This window comes from Saccopteryx bilineata, chromosome 2, assembly GCF_036850765.1.
Source record: "Saccopteryx bilineata isolate mSacBil1 chromosome 2, mSacBil1_pri_phased_curated, whole genome shotgun sequence".
In the NCBI taxonomy this organism is placed as follows: Eukaryota; Metazoa; Chordata; class Mammalia; order Chiroptera; family Emballonuridae; genus Saccopteryx; species Saccopteryx bilineata.
In genome coordinates, this window is record NC_089491.1 from 34,752,865 (window position 1) to 34,772,349 (window position 19,485).

The following is a 19,485-nucleotide window of genomic DNA, read 5'->3' on the forward strand; positions in this document are numbered from 1 at the left end:
TGCTGCAGCTACACTGTACTATTTTGAGTTCCTAAAGGATCATGTTCTCTCACCTCCAGGCTTTGGCACAGGACGTTTTCTGAGCCTACACACTTCCCACTTCTCAACCCTCACCATACTGAGCCATGCTTGGCCACATTCTGCAGGTCCTTCAGCCTAGAAACTACTTCCTCTCAGAATTTTCTCTGATCTCCAACAACTTTTGCTGCTGTAGGACCTTCTTCACCTACTGATTACCCTTTATGGTAACTACATCTTCTCATTTGTCATTCCCTCTAGACTAGACTGTAAGCTCCTTTGAGTTGGGAACCATCTGGAGCACCTACTCAGCACTAAACCCAGAGCAAAGCCCTACCAATACAATGGTGAACAAGGCAGACCAGACCCTGCCCTTTATATTGTTTAGCTTTGTCTTTAATGGTACTACAGGGCCAGGAAAAAAGGGTCTGGATTGTTTCTGCTGTATCCCAAGCACCAAGCACAGGATGTCTTAACACTCAGTAGGTAATCAATAAGCATTTTCTGAATGAGCCAGGAAAGGAAAGATAACAAGGAAGACTGAGGCAAAACTGACATCATGTTTACTCCCCATCTACATTCAGCCTCTTAGGGAACCATGACTTCCTGAGTCAGCTTTCTGGAAAATTTCTATGAAGAAGTGAAGTAATTTATCCACCCAAACTCTCCAACCCAGGGTGGTAGTTGTCAGTATTTATAGATTGCTCACTGTTTGCCTGACCCCTAAGCATTTCATGATTTTAATTCTGAAAACTAGCTCTGTTCTCAGTCTGTCCTGAACCTCTGGAAACAACAGTTTTGTTAGCCAGCATCTACTTTGCTCCTAGACTGAAGAGGAAGAAATAGGTTCACTAACTTCCTCATTAGAACAGAGCTAGGAGCCAGAGGGCCTAAGGAGGCACACTGGGCGAAGAGCAGAAACTTTTGGACTCAGGCAGGGCTGGGTTGAAATCCAAGCCGGGCCTGCCATTTACTGACGGGACTTTGGGTAAGGCACTTCACCTCTAAAACCTTCCGTTTCCACATCCGTAAAAGGGGATTACAATGTATTATTTCCCCTAGGGGGAGTTGATTAAAAAAGAATCCTCATAAATGGCCATCTGCTCCCTCCCTGATTTGGAGCAGAAGTGCCCCCTAGTGGCAGATACATGTCCTGTTTATGCTAATATGAGACTGCAACGCTACTTACCAGAAGATGGGCTAGAGTTGAACTAGTAAAAACCAAAACATATTCTAGTACTCCTAATGCAATTTTTGGAAGACACCTTATTCACTGTCAGTCCTGGGGGTGCAGCCCTTATACAGCCTTTTCCAGATAACAATCACAACATCCTCTCTGGTCTCCTGCTTTTTTACTCTGTTAAGAGTCCAAAGCACAGCTCACATTTTCCACTAGCCCAAACCCTTATTTACTCCTTGGGAGGGTGCTGGGGAAAATGGCAGTAACAGCATGAGGAACTACTAGCATTCCGTTGCAGGTTAGAAGTTGGAGTATACCCCATCCAGATTTACACAGCTGGAATGGAGCTGCAAGCCCACTTAGCTTGGGCCTCATATTTTCAGTTGAGTCACTGACAGCTCACAGAGGAAAAGTGACTCAGAAAGGTCACATACCAGCCAGTAGCCAGACTGGGGCTAGAATAGGTTTTTGGATGTTTGAGGTCTCCCTCACAACTCCACTCTTGCTTTCTCAGGGCTGCAGGGGGTAGTGCCATAATACCCCCACCCCATCCCCACAACCAACAAACCTCTTCTGGGTAGGGTAGGGGTCAAGCCCCTAATCAGAATAATTCTCAAGGTCACTTTCTTTTCCCTACATGTCCCCAACACTGCTGAGACAAGCTATAAAGTACTTGGTCAGAGATTATGATGCTGACCTAATTGGCCCTGGGAAGAACTTCTACACTTGCTATATAATCTTGGTGGTTTTCCTGCAGAGCAACTGTTCAGCTGGCCGAAGTTTAAGTGGGCTGGTAACTTGACTCCCTTTTCCAACTGTCAACACAGTGGTATCATCAGCTTCATTAACATTAATGTCAGCATCACTTGACAAGGCTGGGGGAAAAGGAAGGTCATGGACTAAGAGGAGAAATGTCGGTTCTATCACCTTCCTCCGGTTGTAGGGTAATGTGCCCAAATAGAAATGCCAGAAATGCAAAGAACTGACTCGGCTGTGACTACTATCTTCACATGTGACGTAGGAGTCCTGGAGATGGGGTAGGGGACTAGCGTCTTACACAAGATGGTCTGCATTTCCATGAGAAGTATTAAGTCACTGTCCAGGTCCTGGATTCCTGTCGCAGGAGTGAATTCAGGTAAAAGCACAAACTTGAAATCGGCCAGTTTCTGGGCTAGGTTCTTTCACTACTTCACCAGTTGGGCCAGCTTTTGTCTCTCTCCTGTGCCTCAGTTTCCCCATCTCAACAATGAGCAATGATTCCAACCGTTTTATTATTAAATGACAATTCAAATGCAATCATGACATTCTAATAATGTATCACACAGGGACAAAGCAGATGCTTTCCCTGCTGGTAGGGGTGTGAGAGATGCCTCCACTGACCACAAGGAGCGAGTCAGCAGTAGTCATCCAGCGCCTCACATCTCCCATCCAGCACATATAGTTTAACTCAAATATTCACTGCAAAAGCAGGAGGCAAAGCCACTCAATGAAGGTCTCCTTAAGATGGAAAACAACTCTAGAAATAAGGTCTGCTCTGTGAGTTCATCACCAAAAGCTTGCTTCAGTTTAAGAATTGTCACTTGTCAAGAACAGCTGAGTCACACGAACCTCCCAGAGGCAAGAATGTCACAGGCTTCTGGAAAACCCAATTTTAAGAGAAAAACATGATAGAAATGAAAATCTGGCTTGATAATTCCCTAGACATACTCACTGGCCACATGTAGTAGGCCAAATTGACATTTTCCAAGTGAATGCACAGAAAGGTTCACCTTCAAGGCCCCCTAGGATAAGGTCCCAATTACAACTCATCTCACCTGCTGTATTTTCTCATTCTCTAGTCACACTTGCCTGTTTGAATCTAAATGTACACAGCAACCTCCACCTCTGTCCACCATGCTGTCTCCATTCTTATTTCTGAACAGTAAGCATATTTGCATGGACAGCTCCCTTTCCTAATCTAGGAAACCCACAATCTTCTCAGTTGAAAGCCCTTTTCCAGCCTCTGAATTATCCTAACACTAAGTGGACCTCTTGTTCTGATGCTATAAATTCCGCGTTTTCTCTTCCCTGCTCCAAGCAAGGTCTGGCTGACTGTCTCTATCCCAAACACCCCTCCCTCTTGCCCAGCCAGGAGCCTGGCGTATCCTGGATGCTTGGTAGATACTGGAAAGCTCTGTAAACTTGAAAAAGTAGGAAAAATAATCACCCAAAGTTACTGTTTGATATTAGAAAACATCTATAAAACCTAAGGACACTTAGGCTACAGAAGAAACTGCTTGATAATGTATTGAAGGTGTGCCAAATAGCAGGTAAGGGATGTGGCTGGGGAAAAATGAATACCTGCTAAACCAGAAATTAAACCCAATTTTCTTGAATTTCCTTTGCAAAAAGCAAATTCCACTTTAAAGAATAGAGACTTTGATTTAAAAATAGACATTTTGGGGGGTTCCCATGACACTATGTAACTTTTTCTAAATAAAAATTCAAATTAGGTTCCAATCTTTAACATTGCTTTTACATGAATAAAAGCCCCACTCGTTCTAGTAGTTTATAGCTAAGTTTTACTAAAACAATCCTCAAATCTTCACTACAATATTGACAGTGCAGTCACACTTCTCTTAAATGGTTGAGCCATCAATTGCAGACTGCAGAAAATCTTACCCCTTCCTCCAAACCCCTTAACATCTAGAGAAAAGTTCCATCTTCTGGAAAAGCTGAGCTGATGACAGGCAGTAGTACGTACCTGCTCTTCTGCAAGGCTTTTCACATATCATTCCTCAATAGCACATTTGCTTTGGTAACCATATTCTGTTCACCTCTCAGTCAAAGCCTACATGATTCAGCCTGGGTGCAAAGCTCATTTTTTTCTTCAGACCTTCCTGTCAATGAGGGTCAGACCATCAGTGCTGCAAGACTACAGTAGCCATATGGTCACATACCCTCAATTTTATAGACTGGGAGGTGATCCAGAGGTCAACACAAGGTCACACAGGAAATCCACTGAGCCACTGAGCCATAACTAGAATTCAGATCTCCCGGGACTCAGGGTATGCCTTTTCCTTTACACTATCCTTTTCCCTAATTCAGCTATTTTTTTTTTTTAAAGATTCTATTTACTGATTTCACGGGGTAGAAGGAGAGTGAGAAATATCAATTCATAGTTGCTTCACTTTAGTTGTTCATTGATTGCTTGTTGTACGTCAAGCCAAGGGTTTCAAACTGGCGACTTCAGAGTTCCAGGTCAACGCTTTATCCACTGAACCACCATAGGTCAGGCTCAACTATTACTTTAACCTAAAATTATTCTGACTTGCCTTCAGGGGCTGCAGAGAACTGAATTTCAAACATTATTTGTAAAAATTCCACCTTGTTTACTACCAGTCATCAAGAATGAGGATCAGATTTAGATGTGGAAAGACCCTACACACTTGTGCATTACTCCAGTAACCTCAGTATAAAAATGTCAAAGAAACCAGTTCTTGAGTGGGTTTTAACATGAGCTTACAATTCAAGTCTAATTTAAAAATGTAAGCATACAACTAGGCTTTACCAAAGAGGAACGTGTTTATTTCACTTAAATTCTTAAAAATACTTTTTGGCAGTTGTCACATAAAATGTCCTATGTAAAAAAATTTCATTAAAAAGAAAAGCATGAAAAAAAAAACAGGCCCAAAAATGTTAAGATTTTATTTACAAAGCTTCTTGTTGTACATAAAGTAAAAATGCTGTTACAATCTTGGTGTAACTGGTAGCCACAGATGGTTGACCCACCAATCACAGCTATCCACACTACTCAAGAGTCTTACACAAAAACCTAAACAATGCTTACAATTCTGCTGGGGTGCAGTCCCCAGGCTTGGAGGTGAATTTCCAAAAGGGACTAAACGGAGGAAGGCGGAATGTCACGGGAACTACTCTTTGGCTCGTCGGGTAGGTGGGTCCTGGGGTTTGTATCACAGCTAACTTTTTTTTTTTTTTTTTGAACAGCTACCAAATCCATGAGCAGTCCAACCAATACTGAACAGTTCTTTTTTTTTTTTGCAGGTTACTTGGGGTCTTAATCGTCTTCTCCTTCATCATCTGTTTCTCTCTTCCGCTTTTCACCTTTACCGCTTTCTTCCTCCTCTGTATAATAACAAAAGTCACTTTGAGACAACTGGAAAGGCATTTTGCTTAGGTTATTGCTAACAAAAGTAAAACAAAGAGTTTCTTGATGGTTGAAAGATAAAAATGTCAGTTTGATCTGATAGATTGAGTTATTAATTTTATTTATTTCTATCTTTATTTTAGAGAAAGAGAGAGGAGACAGAGATAGACAGATAGACAGGAAGGGAGAGAGATGAGAAGAATCAACTTGCAGAACTTGTAGTTGTGGCACTTTAGCTGTTCGTTGACTGCTTCCCGTATGTGCCCTGACCAGGGGCTCCAGCCAAGCCAGTGACCCCTTGCTCAAGCCAGAGACCTTTGATCCCATCCATGGTCAACACCTTATCCACTGCACCTCCACCAGTCAGGCATAAGAGGTATTCATTTTAAAAAGTATAGTAACCACAGAACCAAGAAGGGCAAAATGCCCAGCAGCACCTCAAATCACAGCAAATTTAAATCAGTTTTCTCAATTTTAAGTTGCAGTCTTCCTTCCAAATGCTTCTCACACTTGTTGGTCCAATGAGATATTAGCAGTTATTAAAATGCATAGCGCCTGACCTGTGGTGGCGCAGTGGGTAAAGCATCGACCTGGAAATGCTGAGGTTGCTGGTTCAAAACCCTGGGCTTGCCTGGTCAAGGCACATATGGGAGTTGCTGCTTCCAGCTCCTCCCCCCTGTCTCTCTCTCCTCTCTCTCCCCCTCTCTCTCCTCTCTAAAATGAATAAATAAAATACAATAAAAATTAAAAAAAAAAATGCATAGCAAAGATGTTGGAGTTAGCCACCCAGTTTTTGACCCATGTTCGCCAACAACTGACCTTGGGCCAGTTGCTTAACCCCTTCCCTTTAAGCCTGGGTTGCTTGCTTATAAAATGGGGACAATGACACTGACTTGGAAGGTTATTCTGATGATTAAATGAGATAACAAAAAGTATTTAGCCTTGAACATGGCAAGACTCAAATTGTAGTTACTACTAACTAAAAAGATTTCTGGCCCTGGCCGGTTGGCTCAGCGGTAGAGCGTCGGCCTAGTGTGCGGAGGACCCGGGTTCAATTCCCGGCCAGGGCACATAGGAGAAGCGCCCATTTGCTTCTCCACCCCTCCACCGCGCCTTCCTCTCTGTCTCTCTCTTCCCCTCCCGCAGCCGAGGCTCCATTGGAGCAAAGATGGCCCGGGCGCTGGGGATGGCTCTGTGGCCTCTGCCCCAGGCGCTAGAGTGGCTCTGGTCGCAATATGGCGACGCCCAGGAGGGTCGCAACATGGCGACGCCCAGGATGGGCAGAGCATCGCCCCCTGGTGGGCAGAGTGTCGCCCCATGGTGGGCGTGCCGGGTGGATCCCGGTCGGGCGCATGCGGGAGTCTGTCTGTCTCTCCCTGTTTCCAGCTTCAGAAAAGAAAATGCAAAAAAAAAAAAAAAAGATTTCTTAGACTCCTTAGATATTTGAGACCTACCTATATATCACTGTTCTTTCAACTAGTAAAAATTCATGGCTATTTCAATTAAATTAACTAAATCTGCATCAAATTATGCTTCAAAAAGCTCCTTGAAGGCAGAAACCAGGTCCTAAAAATTGTTATATCATTGTAAATTTAGTCTAGTGCCTGGCACAGAGAATAGATGCTGAAAAAGTCTGAGCCAATGAGAAGCATAGCAAACTACCTGGTATTCTAACACCTATACAAACATAACAAGTATACCTTCAACAAGTAATAAATAAATGGCTGTTTCACTGGTTTTGGTTGGGGGAGGGAGGAATAACATGATAAAATTGGAAAGGTGGAATGTATATATCCTGCAAAAATTAGGACGCAATTAAGACTTTTTAAATGAAATAATTCAAAACACAGAAATCTCATGCCTAGCAGCAACCCAAATGATGGGGGGGGGGCCCTAAAAACAAGGTTCTAGTGTGAGGACTGAAAACTGGGCCTCTTTCCCTCAGATAGGCATGCTCCATCACTTACTGTAGAGCAGGTGAGCTGTACCAGTGTGGACACACCAACAAGGCTATTGCCTGTGAAGACCACCAGGGCAAAGAGTATGTTATTTTTTTTCTAATGGTTCCAAATTCTAAATTAATGGACAGCTGCCCCCAACCCCAATTCAAAAAAGATATATTTATTGATTTTAGAGAAACAGGAGGGGAAGGAGGTAGGGCAGGAGAGAAACATGGATTTGTTGTTCCACTTATTTACGCATTTATTGGTTGATTCTTGTATGTGCCCTGACCAGGGATTGAATCCAGAACCTTGGTGCATCGGGATGATACTCTAACCAACCAAGCTATGTGGTTAGGACCCCCACCCTGATTTTTAACTGAGGCAGAACAAAGTATATGCATTAGACCTACCTTCATCCTCGTCCTCATCTTCATCATCTTCATCTTCATCAACTTCTCCGTCACGTCCCAATTCTTCTTCCTAAAGAATAGTAATGGCATATCATAATTAGATGAATTCTGCCAAGTTGAGAAGCACAAAAACTATATAATTTCCCCCAAAATATTAACAACCCATAAAGAGAAAACTGTAATGTTATATTTCTACTTTGATGTACTGAGATCTGTTGCTTTTTCTTAATGACCTTATTTCAAGTTTTTCTTTAAAAATTGCTTTTCAGAAGTAAGCATTTTATTGCCACGTTTAATTAGTACACAACTTTAAATGAATAATTCAAGAAATGATTTTAAAATCTTGAATTTCAAAGCAAGATTGGATAAGGATTTCTACATTACCACTGTTATAAAAAGCTTCTTTCAGGAATTTAATTTCATTATACACCTATGAAATTATACAAATGCTCAGCCTTATTTGTTGTAAAAAAAAGAACATCTAATTTTCTTTGCCTATTTTCACAAACCTCCTTGAGGGTCAAAGTTAAGTCATGCCTTTCTCCTGTCCTTCTATGGCATTCAGCTCCTTAGAGATATTGTATTACTAGGGGTCCCAATAAACTAGACCAGTGTTTTCAACCACCAGTCCACAGACCAGTCCACCAGAAATCTCAAGCCGGTCCACAAAAGAGTTAACCACCCTGATGTTGCATGAAGATTAGAGATCCAATGATTTTAGTAGAATCTGCTTGCACTCAAGACGCTTTCTGCCATAGTAGTCCCTGAAATAATTCTATTTTCTCTGGTCCCCAAGTATAAAAAGGTTGAAAACCACTGAACTAGATTACCTGCTCTTTCAGGGAAGGACCTCATTCTTATTTAACTTTGCAGCCCCAGCTCTTTAAACACAGGAGGCACATAATTACAGAATTAAGCTGAATATACAAGAACAAGTTCAAACTTGGTAAACATACTCTTCCATTCAATACAATAAAGGGACAGACATACCTTCAGTTCTCAATGTTTCCAGTTTTCTCATCCAGCTGCATGAATACTCAACTTACTGCTTCCTCCCAAAGTTAAAGGGTCAAACTTATCTTACAGAGCTAAGCACTGTGTCCAGTTAGCATTCACTAAGCATCCCATTTAGTATTTATTAAAAGGGGACAGGGGTTACAAGAGCTAAATTACTCACACTGATATTAATCTATTCACAAGTATATTGATTCCTTCCTTTTATTAATAGTTTTTAAAACTTACTGATTTTAGAGAGATAGAGGAAGGGAGGAAGAGAAGGAAGAAGGGAGGAAGGGAAAGAAGGGAGGAAGGGAAGAGGGATAGAGAGAGGAGAGAGGAGGGGGAGCAGAGGGGGGAGAAAGGGAGGGAGGGAGAGAGGGAGAGAGAAAAGCAGTCAACTGTTGTTCCACTTAGCTGTGCATTCATTGGTTGCTTCCTGTATCACCTGATCAGGGATCAAACTCTCAACCTTATTGGTTTGGGACAACGCTCTACCTGACTGAGCTAACTGGCCAGGACTTCCTTTTCTTTCTTTCTTTTAAAAAAGTCTACATTTTAACTAATTTTAAATAGGAAGCAGGGCAGCAGAGTTGCACTGACCTCCCCACTGACTTCATCTTCATCCTCTTCCCCTTCTACATCTTCGTCTTCATCTTCATCCTCTTCGTCATCAAACTCTTCCTCCTCACTATCCTCATCCTCATCTTCCTCATATTCTCCCTCTGTAAACAGTCCAAAAGGAATTCATTAAATACTCTTGATATCCCATGGGACACACCTGCTAAGGTGTTGGGGAACTATGGGTTGGTCTACAGGACAAATGCTGGGCTACACCAACATCAAGGAAAACTGTGAAGTGCAGTCACTCTCTTTCTCCCAAGCTGCTGTAGTTCAGTCCTTTGGTCTAACAGAGTCCCATAAAATGTGGAGGCCAGGACTCCTGATAGACTAGATGTACATATGTATAACACTTATTAAGAAATAATAAAATGTCTGGCATTTGATTCCAAGTAAGGAAGGGGGAAGAGGGGAGGGGGTGGGTATGTATAAAACAAAATCAGCAACAAACCGTTAACTGTCAAAGTTCAGTTATGGGAACATTAAGTTTTACTATTATTTCTACCTTTGTCTATGTTTAAAGTTTTTCATGGTAAAAAGTTACAAAATATTAAAACAAAACACCTTTGAGGTAAGGGTACCACCACAAAGCCACCCACATGGGGAATTTGGGATCCACTCACTAAGAACCCTGTGATGAGCACGGAGACAGGCTGAGAGGTACCTCCATGCTGTGTTATCTACTCCATTTGGTGGAGGCCTCTAGTCAAGCAGTTCTTACCTCTGCAGGTCCTGGAGCTTGTGTGCACTCCTGCCTCCTGGCCTCTGACCGCTCTTCCCTTTCTCTGCTTGGCTAACACTGATTCAACCTTTGAATCTCAGTTAAAAATCACTTCCTCACGCAGACATGCAGATCTCCAAATCCCAGCTCACACTCACACAAGCACCTAGTGCTTCTCCAGTACCACACACGTTGCTCATTTGTGGTTAGTTATTATTATTTTACACTTTCTTCTTAGTAGACAGTAAGTTCCAAGAAGACAGAAACCATTTTTTTTTCTTTCAAATATATTTCCCAGTGTCTGGCGCATAGGAAATGCTCAAATATTTATTTGTTGCCTTGACTAATCTTTACTCTCAGGAACCCTCCACCCTTCAAAGAATTTCCTTTACAGACTCCTGCACATGTGACCATTCAACCTGTTTAAATGAACTTACATAGACAAGAGGCACAGGGTTTTTAGGAGTAACTGAGAACCTGTGGTGAGGGGAGTAAGTGACATAAATTTGGCACAAGGTAAAATGTCCCTGCCTGTGTCCACTTGACCACCTTACATCCCACCCTATCTCTTTTTGCCCTGTCTCAAATCCACTGCAAAACAAAACCGTAAAAACGCTTCCAGAGTACTACAGCAATAATTGCACCCAAGTGCCCATGTTCTTCCTCCTCTGCTTTTCTTGATCATTTTTCTTATGTAATTTTTATCTTTAAAAAAAAAAGATATTTAAAATTATGCTTCAGCCCTAGCCAGGTGGCTCAGGAGATGAAAGCACTGTCCCCGTGTGCCAAGTTCAAGGGGTCGATCCCTGGTCAGGGCATACAAGAAGCAATCAATGAGTGCATAACTACATGGAACAACTAAGTGGAACAATGAGTTGATGCTTTCTCTTTCTTTCTCTTTCCCCCATTTCACCCTCAAATCAATGAAAAAAAAATAAAAATAAATAAATTATGCTTCAATGTAAAGTACAGCATAGGGAATATGTTCAATAATATTGTAATAATTATGTATGGTGTCAGGTGAGTACTAGACTCACGAAGGCACTCACTTTGTAAGTTACATAAATGTCTAACTACTACACTATACACCTGAAACTAATATAAAATACTGAATGACAAATGTAATTGATAAATAAAAATTAAAAACAAACTCAAAATAGATCATAGACATAAATGTAAGAGCTAAAACTATAATACTCTTAGAAGAGAAAAATAAAAACAATGCTTCCTATCCAAGTAATACCACAAATTCCAACAATGTCAGGAATTCTAGTAGAATACACTTCCTTCATACTGACTGATGTGAAAATTAATCACTCGGTTTCCTCTAAGCAACTTGGAGGCGAGAAAACATTTATCCTGAGAGGGACTCAGTAAATGCATCATTGTGCAAGGAAGCACAAACTGATCAAGGAGGATTCTGGGGGGAGAAAATATTCAAAGACTCTTAAAGATAACTGGACGCAAAAACCTTGATCAAATGTCAAAAATAAAAACTACATTCTTCTTCCATGTTATAGCCAGAGATTATTTCCCTTATTAATAAAAAACGGAATCTAACATATAGTACTCTGAAATCATTACCTTCATAAAGCCCAGTCATATATTAAAGGCAGGAAAGCTATTTTATTTATACTTAGATATATAACAAACATGTACCAAGTAACTATTAAGTGTTGGGCCCTGTGAATAGAGAAAAAAACCCTACCAAGAAGATCAAGCATAGTTGGAGGGAAAGACTAGCAGAGAGTTACAAGTGCTATGAAAGGGGATGTGCTAGCATATTCATGACCTTAACCTCACACGGGTGTCACAGAAGTCTTCCTGGAAGTGCTGACAAAAATGAGTTTGTAAGGATAAGTAAGCAGAAACTAAGACGGGAACAGTTAGAGGAGGAAGGTAAGACACAAAATTTTGGTCTTTTCAGTAAACAGTAAACTACAGGTATTTCAATGGGTTGGAGCGATCTATGATATCTAAGCTCAAAATTCAACACATTAGCTTAACAATCCATTTTTATTTGGAATCATTTAAAGGCTTCCATGTCCCAAAGAGCTTATTAAAATTAAACAGAGGCCCTAGCTCCAAATTTAACAGAACTACATGCATGGCTATAAGTTATCTTTTCTCAACAGCAAGAACATCCAGCAGCTTTATCAAGACCCTTGAAAGGCAGAAACTGGGTTCAATGGATGTTATGCCCAATCACCTTCATCATCATCTTCTTCATCCACACCATCCACCTCAGCGTCTGAGTCAGGAGCTTCTTGATCCTCTCGGTCATAGCCGTCCAGGTAGGTCAGCTGGGGCAAGAGCTTAAAGACACTCTCTCGGTAGTCATTCAGGTTAGTAACCTCACAGTTAAACAGATCCAGGCTTTCCAGACATTCCAACTTTTTCTGAAGAAAAGGATCAAAACACACGTCCTAAACCAAAAGAAAATAAGCAACAAAACCTATCTCCTAAAGAGGTAAAACTCTAGGCTTGTATTAAATTAGCTATTTATTATCCACTCAGCCTTATAAGTACACAGGAAAACATTATTCCAAATCCTTTGCAACATTTATATTAGAGGCCACTAGATTTTTAACTAGTCCTTCCCTTCTATATCTACCCTTGTCAAAGAACTGTCTTTTTCTTTTTTTTTTTTTTCTTTTGTATTTTTCTGAAGCTGGAAATGGGAGAGACAGACTCCCGCATGTGCCCGACCGGGATCCACCCAGCACGCCCACCAGGGGCGACGCTCTGCCCACCAGGGGGCGATGCTCTGCCGCGACCAGAGCCACTCTAGAGCCTGGGGCAGAGGCCAAGGAGCCATCCCCAGTGCCTGGGCCATCTTTGCTCTAATGGAGCCTTGGCTGCGGGAGGGGAAGAGAGAGACAGAGAGGAAGGAGGGGCGGGGGTGGAGAAGCAAATGGGCGCTTCTCCTATGTGCCCTGGCCGGGAATCGAACCCGGGCCCCCCCCCCCACGCCAGGCAGACGCTCTACCGCTGAGCCAACCGGCCAGGGCCAGAACTGTCTTTTCTGGCAGCATTAGTCTTAAAAATATGAATTTGAAAAAGTTGTCATTAAAACTGGATTTTTTTTCAATAAGACAAATCAGAGAATTTAATAACTTTGGTTCAAAACTAAGTTTAAGCTTAAATAATCAAATGGCCAGTAAGAACTTGGTTGGTATCAAGCACTGTTTCCAATGCTCTGGTGTAGTAGTATGAAAAAGAAATGAATTAAATCAATCAACTCAATCTCAAGGTGTTTGAGATTTCTACTTGGGGACACAGATGTGAAACACTAGAGAACAGACTATAATAAAGGATGCACTGTGGTGATGCAGACATTTTCTGGAGAGACAAGAATCAATACAGGCTGGGGAAAAGGAAGGGCAAGTTAGAGTTCAAACTTCAGAAACAGAGAAACATTACACTCTTTTCTTCTTTTTTAATTTTCGGGGAAAGGACTGACACTATTACCAGACTTTTCCATGTAAAGCTCTTCTGATGTTACTGTATCTTGAAACTTCGCTGCAGTTCCACGTTTGTTTGGAACCTTAGTTTCATTTATCTAAAATAGTTAAGATCTAATAACTTGGCCCAAGAAAAGCTTTCTTAACAAAGTAGATAGGAAAATTCCCAGGTATTTTACTTAGATCTTCATCGGTTATGACATCAGTCTATTAGTACTTCAATCCTACATTTATTAAGTTTTGATTATACATCTATTAAGTTTTGATTAAAGGTGAATTAAGAGATGGGAGGGCCAAGGTTTTATTACAAGGCAAGTAAAGAGAGAGCAACAGAAAGTGACTGCAGACCCTCTTAGTGAAAAGACAGGGCAAACATATATAAAAATCAAACATAAAGCACAAAGTGGCTATGTAGCCTGGTGCCTTTTAGAATAGGAGCTATAGCCCTGGCTGGCTGGCTCAATGCATACGGCATCAGCCCAGCGTGCAGACATCCTGGGTTCAATTCCCAGTCTGGGCACACATGAGAAGCGACCATCTGCTTCTCTCTGCCTCCTCTCTCTCTCTTCCCCTCTCGCAGCCCTGGGTGCTGAGGATAGCTCAATTGATTTGAACATCAGCCCCAGATGGGAGCTGCCAGGTAGATCTGGGTTGGAGCACATGCAGGAGTCTGTCTCTTTATCTACCCTCCTCTCACTTAAATAAAAAAGAAAAAAAAAAAAGAGAGTAAGGGCAATAATCCCAGAGGGTATATGCTATATAGCTTAATAAATTTAGCTTTTAATGGTTCTAAATCAAGAGAAAAAGCTTGGAATTCTACAAGAAGTAATAAAAAATATTAAGACAATCTCTGCATGGAGTTAAGTTGCAAAAAATAAATATTGATGTTTAAAGACTCTGATGCTTTATTGGGAAAACTATTTCAACATTTACAAGGACCTGGAAGACATGCAGATTAAACAAAACCTTGTCTTTAGAACTTGAGGTATCTGTCTAATTCTAGGGAGTTACAGAATGATTTTAAAATCTTTGCTCTAAAGCAGGGATTGGCAAAGACGGTCTGCTGCCCCATTCAGGCCTACCGCCTGTTCTTGTTAAATAAGTTTTGTTCAAACACATTTGCTTGTAGTGTACGGTTTCTTTTGTGCAAAATGGGAAAGCTGAGAATCTGTGAAAGAGACTGAAGCAAAGCCTAAATGATCTATTACTGATCGGATCCTTGAGAGTCAAGTGTTGCTGACCCCTGCCACTTACAGAATCTTCATCTTCCTAGTCAAAGATGAGGTTCCCACACTTCCTTTATTTTCACTGAGCAGCCCTAGGGAAACTAAGAGCCAGAGAAAGAATATAGAGCAGGGTTACAGCAACAGGGAACTGTACTTCTGAAAACACCAATGTACGATTATCCAAGGGTTTGTGGGTCAAACAATGTGCTTATGTAAGTCAGTTCCCTGAGAGCTTAAGAAAGCTGTCCCTAGTCCTTCTCATCATGGGGAGAGCTGCTTTTATGTCGTGTACCTTTCAGATTAGGTTCCCCACTGGGCAGGCTCTGACCTCCAGAAGGCCAGGTATGAGTTCTTGCCAAGAGAAAAAAAAATACTGAAATGCCACCCCAGACGACTAGCTAGCATACTGGGATCTCTTTTCACAAAAAGTTGACTCTATACCAGCTAGGATACAACCACATGTAAATTTAGGTAGCTTTCCCAAAGAGGCTTAGTCTAAAAATTCATTGTTCAAAGGAATGACCCATGTATTCTCAAAATTATTCCCTAGGAAAGGATAAATAAAATTGCATAAAGCCCCGATCTCTAATGCTCTCCAGTGCCCCAAGCCCTTCCTCTAGTTCTGTCACCTACCTCAGCACACAGGATAGTTGTACTGGGCTCTCCTGTTTCTAAAACTCTATGAATCCATGATATTTTTGGCTACTTCTTGAGAAAGGACCCATTATAATTTGGACATGCCAAATAGTATGCTAGAAGACTAAGTGAAAGCAAATAAACAATAAAATCACAAATAATTATAGTACCCTAGAATTGTTTAAAGTAGTAAACTTATACTTTAAGGCCCCAAATACACTACACACAGATCATTCAGGATCCCAATGTAATGTCTAAATACTGCTAAAAAAATCACAACGCTATCATATCAGAAATGTGGCCTAAAACTAATAGGCTAGCCATAATAAACATTAAACATTTTATTAACAATAATTTTGCTTGCCTTCTTAGAATTTAGAAGGGCTTTGGGGGATGGTTTGGATGGCCCAGGTCTCTTAAAAAAGGTGTCCAAGGAAGTTTGAATTGATGCCTTCTTTGTCTCTCGATTAATGTCCCTGTAGCAAGCAGAGGTATTCCCAATCATTGCATTGACTGTAAGTACTGGGCTCAATGTAGACGGTGTTTAAAATGTATGTAGTTAATGAGGATGAGGATGGTGTTTTTCCCCACTGAAGAATACTTTCAGAAGTCAAAATGGACTCAATATCCCCCCTTCACTTTCTCCTAGTTTTGTTTTATTTCAAGTTCTAGCTTCAGCAGACCCCCTAGCCTCCCTAGGAATCTGAGCAGCAAGTTCAGAAGGGCGGGAGCTCAAGCTTTCCCACAGTCCTGGGTGTGCGGCACTGCAGCACTCTCACTGGCTAGCCAAGTGTGTGACTCTGGACAAGGAAGTCGGCCTCTGCCAAGCCTCAGCTTCCTCATGTGTATTATTTCTATCCACTTAGTAGTAATGTCATTTGAGAATTATTAATAACATAAAGCATCCACTACGTAGCAGATCCTCCAAAAATGATAAATACAACAATGATTATTTCTCATTCTTAACTGCCCCAGGGGACTGAGACTTTTCCATAGCCAGCAAGCGGCCCTCATACATCACTGAACAGGTCAGGAACACCCAAGCTAACAGTTCCTATACATGATGTCTGCTTCTGCTCAGTCTCTGAACACCAGGACTCTGACAAAGGCTTCTGATGAAACATCAGAGGACTCAGGTTGTCATAAGAATTAGGCAATAGCCAGTGACGTAGCATGGAAAGGTACTACTTGATACTGTACTCGGTTCCAGAAAAAAGGGGTTCCTATATACTCATGGTGACCCCGACTTGACTGGCCTGTCATTAACACAATAAAGGCTTAGGGTAGGTGTCTGACTAGGAGACTATCAACACTTAATTTAGTGCTCCTGTGGAATAGCTTAGGTCAATTTGTGTATGGAATAAATTTGTAGGTAAAAAGAGAAGAACAGATCCCAAGACAGCGCAGAGAATGCTGGACTCAAATTTAAATCCCTATTCTGCCATTTATCCTGTGACCACTGAGTAAATTAAGTTTTCTAAAGTTGATTTTCTCTACAGTCCTCTCTTCTGTGGCTTATATGAGAATACTAAGGGCAAATGTTAATGTCCTTGAATAAAGCAAAACTCAAGAAATGTCTGTTTAAACACTGGAAATGGGGTTTGGTATGGAGGCAAAGAATACAACTAATAAAAATAAGAGAGCCTAAGTATCTGGGTATACCTATTTATAGCAGAAAGAAGGGGCAGAAGTCATGGAGCTAAGGTGAGAAACAGGCTCCCAACATTTATGAGCTAAACGTGGTCCACTTAATGAAATGTACACATAAAGTTACTCAGTAAATGACTAAATCCACACTGAAGTAATGCCTCAATTATTAATTAGGAGAGAAAAGACCCTATAATTCTGATAGAAAACCCTCTTTTTTGAAAGAAGTCATAATTTAACTCCCTCTTCTCTGGAAGTATCTACAGAACGTTCTGTACAACTAATGTAAAATCCAAATATTATAAATATACTGTGACATCAGAAAATATAGGTAGCAGAGGATGCCTTATCCTCTTGGGTTCTGCTCTTCTGGATCCTGAAAGACAACTCCTATGTGCTCTGTAAGCCTCTCCCAACTGATGTCTCTGGAAGTGAATGGAACACTGACTTTATATACAGCCTCATTAAAATGGAATTCTACCTGTATGCCAAACTTATAGAATGTCGTATTCAGGTAAAGCAGTCATTTAACAATCTTGAATTCATGGAATCTTCCAGGTGTCAATCAACTGAACAGCCTGTGGGGCTGCCCACACCCTGCATTGACCCGCCTCCAAAAGCTCTGTTCTGGCCACTACAACTTCACATGGGCTAGACCCCAGGTAGCATAGCTTCCCAATTTACAAAGCAAAGTAAGTGCATTACCTGATTTTATTTATTCTCAGAACTCCTAAGTGAGTAGGCAGGGATTATTATCCTGTTTTTGAAGTGAGGAAACTGAGGCCCAGAGAAAAGCAATCTGCCCAAGGTCACACAACAAGTCTATAACCCACTGCACTTTAGCTTAACTTTCTGTAGCTTATCCCAGTGTGTAAGACTGAGGGATTCTCGGGTCCCTTGCAAAACCGGGCAACAGTGATCCAGCTGGAGCACAAGGCATGAATTAGGAGACCTAAAACTTACTGGACCTGTCCTTGGACTTCCATTCCATCTACAATCTAAGTATGCCTCCCAATATAATAGCTTTTTCTAGGAAAGTGTAAGATAGCCTGGACAGCCTGGGGAAAATAATACATGTTTAATTTCATAAACATGAAATTTTAAAAGGACAAAAAATAAAGAATTCCCCTTTGAAGGAAGCTACCACAGCATCAGGCAATCAATTACTATTTCCAATCATTTTCCTCACTATAAAGAAATATGAAAATGAAAATGACCAATAAGTCCTGGTTTCCAAATTCTCAATTACTTACCAAAGGTTCCAAGGTGCTGATATCTTTCAGTTTATTTCCACTTAAATTTAGATGTGTGAGATTTGGAAGTTTTTCTGCCAACATGTCCAGATATCCATAGATTCTATTGTCACTGAGCTCAAGCTGCAAGAGAAAATGCGCACAGCATACACACAAATATATGAAGAAACATAATCATTAAGGTGTTCTGAAGAGCAAATACAGTTCTTAAATATATACTTACCAAGATCAAACTGTCTCTATTTTTATTAGTGCATGTATATTCATTTTGTATGGTTAAACTAAAATAAGTAGTTTACAGATCCCAGTAACATTTTGGAAGAAAAGAGATAGAATAAGATGAGCAGATCTATGTTTTCTTGACTAGCTGCTAGTTATAACAGTTTGCTCAAGAACTGGTCCCTAACATCAGTGAATACATTTTCTTACCTAAAAAGTGGGTCAAAGCAAATTAGAATTCTTTGAGAAGTTGTAAGACTCTATACTTGCCAGGAAGGGTGAATGGTCTACGCATTCTAAGCAGCTTACTGTGTGTGCCAAGCAAAGCTCACTATGCCCACTTGAAACCTAATCTGGTCCTGTACAGTGCTGACACATTGTGGAGTTCTACAACTGGAAGCCACCAGGGAATGCTGCTCTGAAAACTTTAAGAGTAGTACAGGCCCCCAAACAAGCCCTGAAAAATCCATGACCTCAGAAAAGGGAGTGGGGCAACAGCTTCAGGGTTGATAACAACCAACTCCCTGGAGGCCACTTCTTACATAAACCTGGCCTTTATAAGGACCTACTCTAATTTCTTAGCTGCAGGTCATGTTGCACAGCAAGTGGTAAGTGGTGTGCCAATAAAGGAAATAAACCTTCAGCAAGGAATGTTAGAATCTTAGAATAAAAGATATTGGAGCCTGGAAAAATTAGATGGTCAAGAACATCTAATTCAAATCCTTCATTTTGCAGGGAGAAAACTTAGGCCATATAGCTGGTTTTAATTCCCTGTTTTAAGTGCCAACAATAGTAACTGTATCTAACCCTTACTTAGTACTTAAGTGCCAGGTACTGTTCAAAGCACTAGAAATACTACATGAACTCACTTGATCTCACGATAACCCCACAGGGTACGTTGAATTACTACCCTACTGACAGATGAGGAAATGAACTACAAGGAGACTTAGGTAGCATGTCCAAGAGCACACAGCTATTCCAGTGGTGGACCGATGACTGGAAGC

At 41.1% G+C, this 19,485-nt stretch overlaps 1 protein-coding gene across 2 annotated transcripts in view; it reads right to left on the bottom strand.

Moving 5' to 3' along the window:
- Positions 1-4,870: 4,870 nt before the first annotated feature.
- ANP32B (acidic nuclear phosphoprotein 32 family member B) overlaps positions 4,871-19,485 on the bottom strand; it is a 28,305-nt gene continuing 13,690 nt past the window's right edge. The window contains exons 3-7 of one of the 2 annotated variants that reach the window (XM_066256678.1): positions 18,263-18,385; positions 12,246-12,435; positions 9,298-9,419; positions 7,699-7,768; positions 4,871-5,323 (exon numbers count right to left, since the gene is read on the bottom strand). In XM_066256678.1, coding sequence (XP_066112775.1) covers positions 5,256-5,323; positions 7,699-7,768; positions 9,298-9,419; positions 12,246-12,435; positions 18,263-18,385 — 573 coding nt within the window. In that variant the 3' untranslated portion in view covers positions 4,871-5,255. The remainder of the gene's footprint in view (positions 5,324-7,698; positions 7,769-9,297; positions 9,420-12,245; positions 12,436-18,262; positions 18,386-19,485) is intronic. The other variant, XR_010729057.1, reaches the window with a different exon arrangement.